The 14,588-nt window shown below is 34.4% G+C and overlaps 1 protein-coding gene across 2 annotated transcripts in view; it reads left to right on the top strand.

The window, feature by feature from the left end:
- Positions 1-13,554, top strand: part of TAFA2 (TAFA chemokine like family member 2) — a 181,680-nt gene extending 168,126 nt beyond the window's left edge. For both annotated transcript variants that reach the window (XM_042872971.1, XM_042872972.1), the window contains exons 5-6: positions 4,749-4,996; positions 11,447-13,554. In XM_042872971.1, the coding sequence (XP_042728905.1) occupies positions 4,749-4,760 (12 nt within the window). In that variant the 3' untranslated portion in view covers positions 4,761-4,996; positions 11,447-13,554. The remainder of the gene's footprint in view (positions 1-4,748; positions 4,997-11,446) is intronic.
- Positions 13,555-14,588: the final 1,034 nt, after the last annotated feature.

Genomic DNA, 14,588 nt, shown 5'->3' with positions numbered 1-14,588 from the left:
TTATTTAGCTTTAGCAATGGGAAACCTTTGTCAGTGTGCAGTACCTTACGAATATAGGGAGATGACATTCAAATGCCAGCACCACGTGAGTAATGTTGGTATGCTCAAAAACTAGTGTTTCTTGCTTGTCACACCCTCTTTTGTGGTCTATGAGTGTTTTGGATCATTTCTGAAAGTCAGAAAGACTGAATTTCATTCAGAAGGACTGGAGTAATCTGAAAGCTCTCATTACCCAATGCTGCATGCAGAACTCTTGCCTCTGTTTTGCACAAGCTTCACAAACTGTTCAGCCACAGAAATGATGTAAGGGTGTGGGAAAATGTACCCCAGTTTTCTAAAAGGTATTACTTTCAGTTCTCCCAAAGTTCATAGTTTTCTTGAGGTATTTTCTTATTCATTAGGTCTGTATAGAAAACCTCAGATGTTCTGCTCTGTTTTAGCTCTGCTTTTTTTGCCTTCTAGTGGCAGAGAAAAAAATGAATAGAAAATAAAAAACAATTAGACAAAGTCAGTCACACAAAGCATTCACTGGTGTAACCAGTGAAAAACTCTCAAATCAGTTGGAATCCTAATTAGAATAATGAAAACAGTCCATTCCTATCCAAAGAGTATTTAGACGGAAGAAAAAAAATGTGTTTCAGGCAAGATTAAATGAGAGACTGATCTCTAGGACTGAATTTTAAAAAAAATAAAATAAGAGGACCAACATTACATTCATTTCTGTAAGATTTTCAAAATTATTTATATTTTCATAGCTTATAATTTACTCCTTTTACACCCTGAGGAAGACTTGGTTCATCTTGGGCAAAATACTACTGTTACTGAGAAAAGTCTGCAAAGGTTTTTGAATGTTCTAAAAGTACATTTTGAGCTTTCTTCTGCTCCTTTATTAGCACGTACAGACGATTCATTCTCAGATATTTCAGTCCTAAGGACTACCATTCATCGCCTTCTATATCTGCAGTGAGAAATACCATAGAGCTCTGAAGTGAAGATTTTGAGCAAAGCTGCAAAATATCAATTTCAGCATGACTTCTTTGCCTAATGTGACCTGTAGCATTATCTTGGTAAAGTCTCTAAAACCAGAAGTGAACACTAGGGTGTCTCCAGTTTATAAAGATGGCTACCATATCAAGTGAACAATGGATTGTTTCTATTTAACCTGTGAATGGAATGGAAGATTCAAGAATTTTAATGTATTTTAAACTGCCCAAAAATTATGTGTGTTCAAGTTTGAGAATACCAGAAAATATCTCACCAATGCTAGACAGAACAGCAGCTTTTTCTTTCATCTTGAATTTGAGCTTTGTGGCTTAGGGACATAACCCTGCCAAAAGAAGACCAAAGAAGTTAACTTTTCTTGTGCTGTTACCAATCTAGTCAAATGTACAGTAGCTATTCTACAGTCTTGAGATCCCTCTGTTGTACCTCCTTGCAATCTTTTTGGAGTGATCTTGGAAAAGAGCAGCGTAGCAAATTTATTGTCTTCAAGGCATAATTCTAATTCCAGTTGCCAATAGTTATTGTTCAACATTATCTACAAAAAAGGAAGAATAAACTTTCTCCTAGAATGCAGCTTGTCAGTTTTGAAGCTGATTGCTGGCAAAGCCAATTTCTTTTTGAGAGTCATTCAAGAGATTTCCATGCGATAGTCCTTTTTCTCTTTCTTGACATTAAATCACATAATTGTTACTTACATTCCTGAAATATGAAGGCTACAACCTTCAGAACCTTTTGGCCTTTTCTTCATTACTTCAAATTTTCTGTGCACTACAAAGTCCAAAAAACAGCATTAAGGTAATCCCCAGAACACAGAAGTTGTAGGAAGTTGTATCTTTTACCTGGAAATATCCATAATACTCAAGCAAGGAGGTATTTCAAGTTTATCACAAGTTTGGAGAAAATGCTGATGAGGACCATCAAAGAATTTTTCTGGAATTAATATCAACGTGTATGCTTCCAAGAATGTCACAGGAAGTTGTGATCATACATGTCAGATGTTCAAGAAGATCACAGGGAAACTTAGTCATCTGCATGCTCCTTCAAGCACAGATGGTGAATTTGCTCTCTGTTCTGTATATATTTTTTTTAAATTTAAATTGGAAGTACTGATTTCTCTTTTTCATTCTTTTTCTCTAATAACCAAGACCAACAGCTAGTCAGGAATGAGCAGCTGTGACCCTGACTACTTCCTAGTGAACCAGGCTTTATGTATTTTTCCCTAGGCAGTGAGAAATCATCCTAATTGTTCATTTATGACAGCTTTTCGGTGAAAAGCTCTTCATTCTTCCTTTTCTTGCTTCTATTAAGAACTGACAAAGGGTGAAAGGGATTTTTCTGTAATCTTCTAAATCTGCCACCTTTCTTCTGTTTCTTATTTGTATTAGAGTGATAGTGTGATGGGTACTCAGACTGGAGAACGTTAAAATTAGATTCCCTTAAAATAATTTTATATTCTCTAAATGGATGCCCACTCTTCTGTCAGCACTCACTACTTTGCCTTAATTTTCTCTGCACACGGGAAAGTCTTTTCTTTATTTGGAAACTCTAAATTGATGGAAAGAAAGAGGAAAGTGATCAAAGTGTTTCAAGTTGCTGACTGATTCGTTGTTTTTAAACATTTTTTTTTCCTGCCTGGATATTGCTCTCCTGTATTCTAACTTGTTTTTTAGTTGTCTTATATTCCCTCAGCTGTGGCAGTATTCGTGGAGCCAAATGTGAGTGCACTACCTCAAAATGCCAGCAGTGGAAGCTGGTAAGCAAGTGGGGGAAAATCACCAAAGGAATCTGGAGCTTGGGACAAAGGTAGAAAACACATCAGTACTGCACTAACAAAGCAGCAGGTACCCTCATAGAGGAGATAAAATTACAGGTAAGGAAATAATTTATGTTTCTATTTTGATTTCATCCAAATGGCTTGTTATTCTTCATTCAAAATCCCTAGAAAAATAACACACCTGGGGATAACACATTACTAGGGATAATTTGAAGTTCAATCTTAGACAGTTTCTGGAAAAATATATCAGAAGGTGAAAATCCATTTTAGCTAATAGGTAATTTAAAAACTCAACCTAGTTTAAAATAATGACTTCCTTTTTGTTTTGTTAGCATATTAGACTCGTAGCTCGTTGGTAGAGGTTTCACTTTCCAATCAAGAATAATAGTAGGTTATTTAGATTAGTGCTGTAAGTTTGAGTGAAAGACAAAAGGACTCTGCTTTTCCCTTTACTTTCTCAGAGTTAGCAGGGTAGTATGACTCTATAATCCTTCAGATTGCCTTGTTGTAAAAAGGACTGAGGTTATTTTTGTCTTCCTTTTGTGACTATTAGATGGTGTAAAACAGAAGAAAATTACATTTTTTTAATTAACTGTCTTGCAGTCTTTTATGTCGTCATGCTGCAGTCCCACTGTGGAGTTGTGATCACCTCCAAAAACCACAAGAGGATATATCCTTGTCTGAATTACTACAGTTATTATCTGTTACAGAAAGTAAAATAAGGTTTATGTTTAAGTCTTCTCTCAATACAAAACTTTTGTCTGTAAATGAAAAATTTTGTGAAGTTTTAACAGTCTAACATAAACTTGATTTCTCTGCTGAATTACAGAATCACTGAGAAAGTTTAGTTATGGACATTGTAGTGACATTGTCTTTTGGAAGAGATTAACAACAAAATACATTTGAAAAAGTAATGAATTATATTTATCTTTGACATAACTCAAATGTCTTCATCAGCTATATACTATGATAATTGTCCCAGTGCATTATATCAATTACATTTATTTTGTAAAATATCAAATTCAAGTGAATGTGAATCCAGAGCCACATTTATTTCTCTGATAATATTTTAAATGTGTAGTTATTTTATTAAATCAAGGGACCATCCAACTTATGAGTTTTATCTTGTAATAGACGTGTCTAATAATCTGCAGTAGGACATTTATGTTAAAAGGTCAGATGGAAAAAGAAAAAAAGGAAGATAATTATCTTTCATAAGCATTATTTAAAGAAAATTAGTTGGTCTTTTGAGGTGCTGTGAAACCCTTTTCAGAAGTAGTCAGAATTTATCAGCAAATCCAAAAACTTATCTCAAAAATCTCAAAAGATAAGGAAATAGGTGCCTGAATTAAACAGCGTGTTTTGATGTTATTTTATGGTGTTTCCTGTAGCCTACTAGCCATAGAAGAGACTGTAAGTAGAGTTCTCTGAATGCACATTTTTGTCAAACTTGATGCAGTTGAGTTCTTTTTCTTTTGTTTTGTGTTTTTTTTTTTTTTTTTTTTTTTTTTTTTTTTTTTAAATGTATTTAATGTATTTTTTAACGTTAAGAAAACACTCAAGTCTTTCATTTAGAAGAAAATGTATTCTGGTCACATGCCTCTTATTTGTATCAAAGTTCAATTCTATTCTATTCAATTCTTTCAATTACTGTTTAATAATAGAATACTGACATACGTGCAGAAATGAGAGCAAATGCTACTTATCCACTTCTGTTTGGTTTTCTAGACAAATCACGAAGTCTGAATTTGAGTATATTTGAACCTTTTCCTTTGAAATTGCTGTTATTGTTCAGGTTATTTTTTGAGACCATGCTCCTTTGCTAAGAGAATTTACTTTGGTTCTGAAATATGTTTCCTCCTGTTGTTCTGCACTTTTACCTGTAAGTTAAAGAAAATTCCATCTATCCCAGTTTTGTTTTCTGTAAGTAATTCCGTAACAGTGTAGTACTTGACATGTGTTTGTTTCTTAGGCAAACGTGTAAAACTCTTCAAGTCCGAATGGAGAAGTAGAGAAAGGAGGTTTCTGCTGTGCCTGATGACAATTTATGATTTTTCCACACATACTAAATAATCTGGCTCCACGTTGGAGCACTAGTTGTGATGAATCCTAGTCATGGTCGGATTCTAAGGAAGGGCCAGAACGTTCGTTGAGGAATAAAGAGTCAAACCACTCCAGAAAATGTGTTCCAGCCCTGGTTTATTACTCACAGAGCAGCAGGTGTGTACAAATACAGGTTTACATAGTATTAACAGGAACTGTTGTACCTTATTCTTCATTGTAGTTATTTAGTTTGCTGCAGATACACAGGAATCCTGGCTTATTTGTGCAAGACTCCAGGAGGGTGGTTCAAGAGACTCTGCCCTGTGTTGCTAAGCAGCTTCAGTGCATCAATCAGGTGCTTCTAAAAGCCTTTAAACATCTTTCTTCTCTCACTCCCCTTTCAAAGAGAGATCCAGTTAATACATTTGTGTTATCATTGTAGGAAAGCATGAAAGCACTGTTTAAAAAGACATACATCTTGTTACATGCAGATAGATGTTTCATTGTTGAAAGCTTGGTATCATACTCAATTCAGAGCAAGTTGGGAAAGGGGTATTTGTGCCATATTCCTTAAATATAATAGAATTTGTCTGTTTAATCTTAAAACTCTCCTGTTTTCAGAAATGTATGCCATGCTCTAAAATATTTTTCTTCTATTTTTCTAGTTCTAGCTTTAAGTTCACTTGGCATATGATTAGTATATATGGGGCAAATGGAAAGCTCAATTTACATGTGAAAGCCCTTTTAGTTTTCCTTACAGTGTTTAACAATGCTTCTCTAGATCTGCATATTTAACAGCTAAAATTTCCTGCCAAAATCATTAAGAGTAGTGAGAAGACATGAAATACAAAAGTATACTTAAACAGCACGGTGTGAAACGAGTTTTCAATGTTATTTTCATTCTAATGAACAGTCTACAGTACCAGAATGTTCACAAATACAATTCTGTTTAGTCACAGTGCAATAAAAGCACAAAAGTATTAAGAGCTTTCAAATCTAGTACTAATGAAAGACATCGGAAACTTTGGAGCCATTTAAATGTATTGGGAAATGTTCTGTTTAATTAATGAAATGAGCTAGAGTTGTTTGCCGAAGGACATACCTGAGGATCTAGAATTCTAAATTGCTTTGCTGCATGCTTGTGAACATGTTTAGAAACACATTTTATATTGCATTCTCTAAAGTATAGTGAAGAGAAGAAATTAATACTCTTGAGTTTTGATATCAAGAGACAGGTATGGCTGAAATTTTATTGCCAGGAATGAAATAATTGAGGACTTGAAAAAATCCGTCAATACTTAACCCTCACTGAAGGTAAATTAATTGGTATAGTTATAATTAAGTAGCTGTTTTCACAGCTGCCCAGAAATAACTCTAATATTGTCTTGTGTCATTAGCTCAAGTCAAGTAACAGTCTACTGTCACGAAACAGCAGCCTGTTTCCCAACTCTTAGTTCTCTTTTGCAGTTACTCTATTAAGCATACTTCTGAAGTACAAATGAATCACTTCAACCTTTCTCAAACTTTTGAAATGATTTCTCCCTCATAAATTGATTATCTATTATGGACACATAAATCTACACCTATCTACTATTAAGTGCACACAAATATGGATACCCTATTGCAAACATATCCTTAACCACTCTCTTTGTCTGTCCTTTGTCTGTTCCTTAATGTAGAAAATAAAATACAGGAGTCTCATGTTCTGAGGAAATTGTCAGCTTGTCCTCTATTAAGATTTGATAAGTAATTTGAAGTATCACAGATACAAAGTAGTATGTTGCAAGTATGGAATATTTCATCAACAAAAATGAACAAGTGGCAATGCAAAATGTCACTTGCTTTAACAAGCCATGTATGAATAACAGTGCATAACAAACATGCTGTATGAATTTTGGAGTTCCAGGAAATAATGAACTTCCATCTGTTCAAAATATTTATTTCCAGCTTGGACCTTGTTATGCAGGGCACATAAGAGAAAAAAAAAAAAAAAAAAAAGACAGATATTTGATTCTGGTTATATGGGCAATTCCGTTTTTCATTGTAATGTCCATATTAAGCTTTCATTACCAAAATAGGTTGATTTTTTTTTTTTTTTTCATGAAAAAATATAACTGAAATAACTTTCTTAAAACCTATCCTATTTTAGGTAAGGTTTACTAAAAGACTACTTCATTGACTGCTTTATTATTTTTTTGTGTGTGCGTGTGTGTATGTGTGCTTTGTTTATGTTCAGTATGAGAAAGAATGTGAAAGTAAGGATGCAAAATTGTACTGCATGCAAATAAGGACTATATTGGTACAAGATCTCTATCTTGTCTCCAAGACATGTTTCTGAGGACAATTCATAGCTAGGGATTTTTGTAATGTGTCTCTTTGTTCAAGAATTTAAGGGATTCTTGTGACACTCCGTGTGCTTAGCTTGTCTCCTGTTGTCTATTAAATATGTTTCTGAGAGTCTTTTTATTTTTTAAGAAACCCCCACACCATTTTTCTACAGGCTTTTAAAATTATGCAGAAGAATGTAGGGGTGCCAAGAAGGCTTTTCTTGTCTAATGCAATTCCACTTAGCACAGGGTGAACTATTGACTATTAAAAATATGTAATTCCCTTTCTCTGTCTTACATATCTGAAAAAAGTAAAGATAGCTTGATGATTTTTCAGTATGCTCAGACAACATTCATTCTGTGGCCATACACATAATCCTATGCAATATAGTTGATGGACAAATTATGATTGAAGAGGAAACAAAACTTGGTGGCAATAAAATATTAAGTATTAAATTCTTCCTGACTCTCATATTTATATAAATTCTTTGGGTAAAAACCAGAACTGAGTGTCCTTCTTGGAAGGGTGCCCACAGAATGGAAGTTCCTAAGTTTCAAGTGCTAAATTTACTAACTCATTATTTTGTTTTGAATATGGATTTTATGTATGAGATATGATAAACATGGAACAAAAAAGATAGATCTGACAGTCAAAAAATTAGTAATGTAAAAATTTGCCTTATGAAATGTTCCACCACACACTGACTTCAATTTATATTATCTGTTTTCTGAAAATATTACTAATTAGTTAATGATTGCATTTATACCTCATTTGTGTGTATAAACTGTTATGAAGTTAGGATGTATTCAATATATTTATTTCTCTGAAAAAATAGAAGAATTGTGCTGTGCCTTATTGACACTCTGTAACTTTGATGCTTAGGTTTATGACAGTTATTAAAACTGCTTTTTTACATAGAGAACATTCACTCAGCCATGCTTTTCATCCTATAGTCTTTAATTTTCTCCTTCCTCTTCTAAGGCAGGAGAACATCTTGCGTAAAAGTGACAGACTTTTTTTTTTTTTTTTTTTAATCAGAAACCTATTCTGACAGAATAGAACATGTTATCTGCTGTATTCATCAGCTGTGGGAATTTCACAAGTGAGAACAGTTTTCATGTTTGTGGTAGCACTGACCAGAAGCTGACCAGAAAATCTCTTGAACTGATCGCTTTTCTAATGTGCTGCCCTTGAGATCTCCTCAGTTCTGGCTCACTCTGGATCACACTGGAAAAGTTTTACCCAAGGACTGAATCTTGCAGGAACATTAGCAGAAGAAATGTGGAAAACTTCAGATATATTTAATTTTATATTATTGTTTTAAAATAAAATGAGTTCACATACAATTACAGCCAACTTACAGCATCCACTCACTAATTTAAATTAAAAGTCTGCAACGGCAGAGTAATTATACTTTAATTGCACATTTAGTACAAGAAAGTGAAGAGAGCCTAATGTATTGTATTTATGACATAATAACCGTGTGAAAAATATATTAGCATAAAGGGAGTAATTATGTCCCAAGAATGAACAAATTAATTCAAATCAATACCTATGACGCTTAAGGTTCTATGTACTTTTTTCATTTGTGTTGTTAAGCAGCAGCAAAGTTAATTTTCATGCATATTAATTATTCACTGAAAAATTGATTAGTCTTGACTTGCACCCATTCAGTGTGTTACTGTTCTCTTAGGATTTTAGAGATCAGACACACGGTGTTCTCAGTTCCTGTTTTGTTAAGAAGACCATTGGCACAATATCCTGTTTCACAGCTACTCAAATCCTACAGCTTTTATTTTGTCCCAGATCAGGCATTTCTGGAAATAACATCACTATATATTAGCTAAAATTTCCCTGCTTCTTTATGAAATTGCCTTTAACATCTGAGAGGTCTGTTCTCTCCCTAAAGTGTATGGATATATAATTTCCATTAATGTTAATAGCTGGTGTGTGCTTGCTCATAACAAGTATTACCTTCCTACATAGAGAAAAATATGGACAACTATGTGTATTACTCGGAGTAGCAGTGTGTGATCTGTACATTAAGGGGGAAAAAAAAAAACGTAGAGCAGGTAGAATAGTAAAAATTCTGGCAAAGGAGAGGAGGTAAAAACTGCAATGATGTAGCTGTAAAAACCTGGATTATGAAACCTGACCTCCTATGTAGACTGTATAAGCAACATGACATTTGTGTATTGCTAGACACCAATATAAAGCAAGGAACGGCTATCAGTCATTTTTCTTTACTCACTGTATGTAACAGTGCATGTTGATTGTACAGGGATATTCTCATCACACAGTTGTACAGCTAGATATGGGAAATAGACATTTCGATACCTTAAGGGAAGCTATAGAAATGAAAGGGAAAGACTTGTAATCAAGATCCCTTGTGATAGGACAAGGGGAAATGGCTTCAAACTAAAAGGAAGATTAGGCTGGATATAAGGAAGAAGTATTTATGATAAGGGTAGTGAGGCAGGTTGCCCAGATAGGTGGTGGATTCTTCATCCCTGGAGACACTCGAGATCAGGCTGGATGGAGCTCTGAGCAAGGTGTTCTAGCTGTAGGTCATTCATTGCAGAAGAGTAGGACAGGATGACCTTTTAGGATCCCTTCCAACTCAAATGATCCTATGATTCTATTGACTTTGCTTAATGCATACCAGGATACCATTAGCATTCTTTTCCACAAGGGCATATTGCTGGCTCATAGTCAACTTCATCTCTAAAAGGAGAGCTTATGTCCTCTCTTTTCAGTAACAAAGACTTACTTTCTGTGGATGTGGGCAGACAAGGAATTCAGATGAGTTCATGTGACTGTGCCTTTTCAGTTGTGTCTCTGATGAAACCTTCCTCTGGTTCTTCTTTCGTTCTGGTATACTCTGTGATACAGAAATGTAAGATACTTTGGCCCTGTATCTACTTGACCCCTTTAGGAGTCTCATTCCTTTTTATCTGTTTTCAGTGTGTTTTGCATCAGATGATTTACCACAGTTTTTTTACATGTTTTTGTATCAAGTGAAGCTAATATAAGCATTTTGAGCTTTGTTGCAGGGTATAGAAATATGTTGCCTGACTTTTAAATTAATTCTTTATTATTGTTTCATGCAATCTTCCATTACAGAAAGGGTCACATGAAGCAGTTTACAACATCAAGAACTAAAAATAAAAGTGTAATAAATAAATCTTTGGTGTTATAAGACCCACAGAGCACAATTTTATTATTACCTTCCTAATTGCTGTTCCTAGAAACAACTTAGTGAAGGCAAACTGAAGTAATGAACTCCTAGAACAGTCTTCTTAATATTCTGCTCTATGTTTGTGCTCTGCAGAGCTGATGAGAGCTGTGTGCAAACAGTTTTGCTGAAGGCAAAAGAATGTTTCATCATTACAGAGCATGATCCTTTTCTCTGAGATCAAAATGAAGAGCATATGCCCCTTGATGTCTGTCATAAGGTGTTATTGTGACCAATCCAATTAGGTTGTTCATCACGATTTGGGATGTTGTCCCCTGACACAATTGGATATTAAAATGTTACATGATCATTAATTGTATCCACTGACACAGCAGAAATATTCCTCAAAATTACATTTCTATGATGGACGTTTTTTCTTTTAATATGTGAAAACTGAGTTAGACACGAGGAAAGTCCAATTAATGTGAATGCTTTGCCTGTTGCTCTTTCTAGATGATCCTTCTCTTTCACTCGTTTCCCGTTATGTTGGGTGATATCACTCTAAGTGAACTTCTTGAATTATTTTATACCTTGCAAATAACAGGAAAGATATAGCTTTTGTTTATGTATGCATGGCTTTTGTCCTTTTTCACCACTAAGTGGTTTTTGCTTGCTAGAATATATTTAGCACTTAACAGAACATTGCATTTTCAAGTGGCATGCAAAGAATAGATGAATACGTCTCCAGAACCTGATGGTTAGCATTTTAAAGGGATTGTTTTTACCGTTCAGAAATTCTAACACTGAAAAGGATGAACAAAACATGGAAAGTTTCCTTAAACCCAATGTTCTTTGTGACCTTCAGTTTTTTTAAATTATATTTTTAAGAATGGTCACATTTGAGTGTCTCCTTTTGAGATCAAATTCCAACAAAGCACTTAATAACCCAGTGTAACTTGGGGAGTGTCCACATCCACTACCAATGGGAATTATTCATTTCTTTATAAACAACTGAAACAGCTTTTCTGGGCAGAGGACTTATATTTCAGCTTCAGTTTCCAGGACTTCAGAAGTAGATTCTCTATGTACAGTTTTGATTTTCTGATTTTCTTTTTTCTTTGCAGGTAACCCGATAGCTAAAGACAAATCAAGTCGGTCTCAAGGCTGATAACGTTAAATACAACACATAGGAATTTCATTTCTCCAGGCAATCCTTGAAGTGAAATTTTGTACTGCTGGGGTGTAGCCTTCAGAATCAATTGTTTCAATGAGAACCTGGTTTGTAATCAACAACAGCCTTGAGATCAAAACTACTGAAGAGTTATTTTGAACTTCTGTGTCACAGAGATTTCAACTGAGTGAACTGTGTACACTTGTAAAATTGCACTTGCAGAGGAATTTGCAGCTGTAATCTCAAGAGATGGTTTTTGAAAGGTGCAGAAAATCAGCAATCATTCGGATTCTTCTTTCCAGACTGGTGGCATTTCATCCTGATGAAGTCACTCTCCAAAATGTATTGGTTCCTCCCCTCTAAAATGATCCCTGGTCCACATTCCGATTGCTGGTGGGACTGCACACTGCTTTAATTAAATTTCCATTGCAGAAATTGTCCTCTGGCATGGCACAATTTTAGACATTTTTATTTGTAATCTAATCTTGGAGCTCTAAAGGGTACATATTTCAACATCTTGAAGTTGCTTTTGTTATAGGAATGGAAATATATACCCATTGTTAATAATTATTGTTGACAAGTAATAGTTATCTGAATACATCAGTCATATTAGAATGTATAGTCGGGTTGACATGTTTCCCTAAGGCTAACCAACTACTGCAGCTATTTGGCAGTTAAAAAAAGTAGTGGTCAAAACTCAATTACCACTTCCATTATAAAGCATTTTATACCTTTAAGATATATATTTCAATTTACTTTGAAGGAGGCAAGTGTTCCTGCACTTTACTTTCCCAACCTTTAAATCACTGAAATTCATGGTAAGCAGTCAAGGAAAGTGTTTCATCCATTTTTATAAATGTAGGCAGGGATGTAAATGAGTTTTTCAATTATGAAATTGGGTGGTAATCATTCAGAATTTTTTCTCTTTTCAGTGAAAAATAAAATCTCTTGCTTGAAACTAAGTACTGTTGGATGCTTGTGTAGATGTCTGCTCAGACTGATTGCTATAAAGGAAAAATGTCCTAGTGCCCTCCTAGATATAGGGTTCATGAGTATTTTGCTTGCTTACTGTCCTCAAATTCAAACCTAATCTGTGCCAAAATCACATTTTCTTTTTTTAATTTTCTATTTCAGTAGCAATTTTTTGAACCTTGTGATGTGCTGTTACATGAAAAAACCTCCATATTTAAAGGCCTTAAGCATCTATGAACTTTTTTCTAAGTTATCACAGAATGTATAATTTTATACTTCATTTAGTGTATATTGTGCCATCTGTAATATTGATACAACAAAAATTTGGCAATTCCTTTTAATGACACTACATAAGCATGCTAACTGAGAGTGAGGGAGTTCTGACTGTATGCTTTGGTGCATTAAATGATAAGCACACACACTTAATGGTAGGCAAAAAATATATAGGATGAAGCTTATTTAGAAGTCCTGTGTGGTTACCAAGCTCTCTGAAAAAAGATGGAAATGATTTTTTCATTACAAGCTATTGACATAGCAAGGTAGTTATATATAAAGTTCCATGATGGTTGCATACCTTGGAGGGATCTGCCTGTCACACTATCCCCGGCTGCTCCAAAACCATTTCATTACCTCTGTTGTGTTACTGCACAGGAGATCTTAAACTAAATAAATGATTGTTGGGAATAAAATTGAGAAATATCTTCTATCATTCTGCTGAGAAATAATAAAAAATGTTGGCAGGGAAAAATATTCTTTTCTGATTGAAATTTAATTAGGATAAACTGTTTGTAGCAGCAATTAGGTATCTCGGTATTTTAGGATGGATTAGTAATGAATGGATTTGTGCTAATGGATGATGTGCTAATGCAGGATGGAAGGTAGCATCTTAAAAAGACTGGGACAGTGCAAAGTATTAAATGTGGTGTTTTGTAAAATCTGAACTGTCTTTGGTCGAAAGTCTGCATCATGCTTCTCAATATTGTTTTATTTGTTCCTTTGTTCTTAAACCAACACTGAAAATACTGTATTATATACAAGTGTAACACATGCATATCAATAAGTGAAAATAAATGGATTTTCAAATATACCGAGTAGATTATCTGCAGTAGATTAATGTTGTGATAATTCATAACAAGTGAATAAAATTGTGATATAAAACAGAGTTCCTTGAATGGATGTGCACTTTGAAGATCTATCTTGTTTACATGTAGAACAAAATAATTTTGTTCAGTGAGTGAGAATTTCAAAGGTTTTATTAATTTTGTACTTATTCAGTAGAGCTGGAATTCTCTCCCACTGGTTTGAAAGATCTTTCTGCAAAGGAAATTGATCTAATGCAACTGTTCTAGCATTATCATGGGAAATTCAAGTGGGTGCACTGCTCTTTTTAGGTTAGGCTGAATACAAACACTGCTTTTTTCCCCCACAGTATTCCTGAAAATGTCATGGTAGACATTCCTAAAATGGTAATGTTTGGTTTAATTTATTGAACTGCTTTAAAAAGTAAAACCAGTGAGCTCTGCTGGTCAATCCCAGGGCAATGTGGGAACCATAGTTCAGCTGTCCACTGTGTCTGTTTTAGCAGTGGTGTCTTTGAAAATTGAGGTGACTCAATGTAGTAGCTCATGTCAGCTATGGACATTCATATTGTGGGTGTCTGGGGATGAATTATTCTTCATTTTCTACTTCATTCCTTATATTCTGCTTCCAACTTTATTTGATATACATTTGAATAAAAACATTATCAGGCATAAAGATCAGAGGGAAATCCGTGTGTCCTTTCAAACTCAGTAGTCATCAAGAGCTCTGAATCATTAGAAAATGTGTGGTCTCTGTCTGCAGTCTTGTATGGGAGTGCAGTAATGGAAAGAAGACTGACTGCTTTGTTCAAACCTTTCAAAGTGAAACATACTGGGTCAGCTCAACAAAATGAAAAGGAAATCCTGATATGAGTTTTAATGATAAAAATTCCAAGCCAGATCTAATAAATATGAAATAGAGCTTAAAAAAAAATAATTCAAAAATCTGCATCAGATATATTTTAGAACAAAATACCTACTATAAAGTTTGTTCTTTTGAAAGTATATGCAGCTTATTTGTTGTTGTTGCTGTTGTTATTTTCC

The sequence above is a fragment of the Lagopus leucura genome, unplaced genomic scaffold (assembly GCF_019238085.1).
Source record: "Lagopus leucura isolate 7727_CA_CO unplaced genomic scaffold, USGS_WTPT01 Super-Scaffold_100008, whole genome shotgun sequence".
In the NCBI taxonomy this organism is placed as follows: Eukaryota; Metazoa; Chordata; class Aves; order Galliformes; family Phasianidae; genus Lagopus; species Lagopus leucura.
Note: the sequence above shows the minus strand (reverse complement) of the source record. Positions and strands in the feature narration are given on the sequence as shown.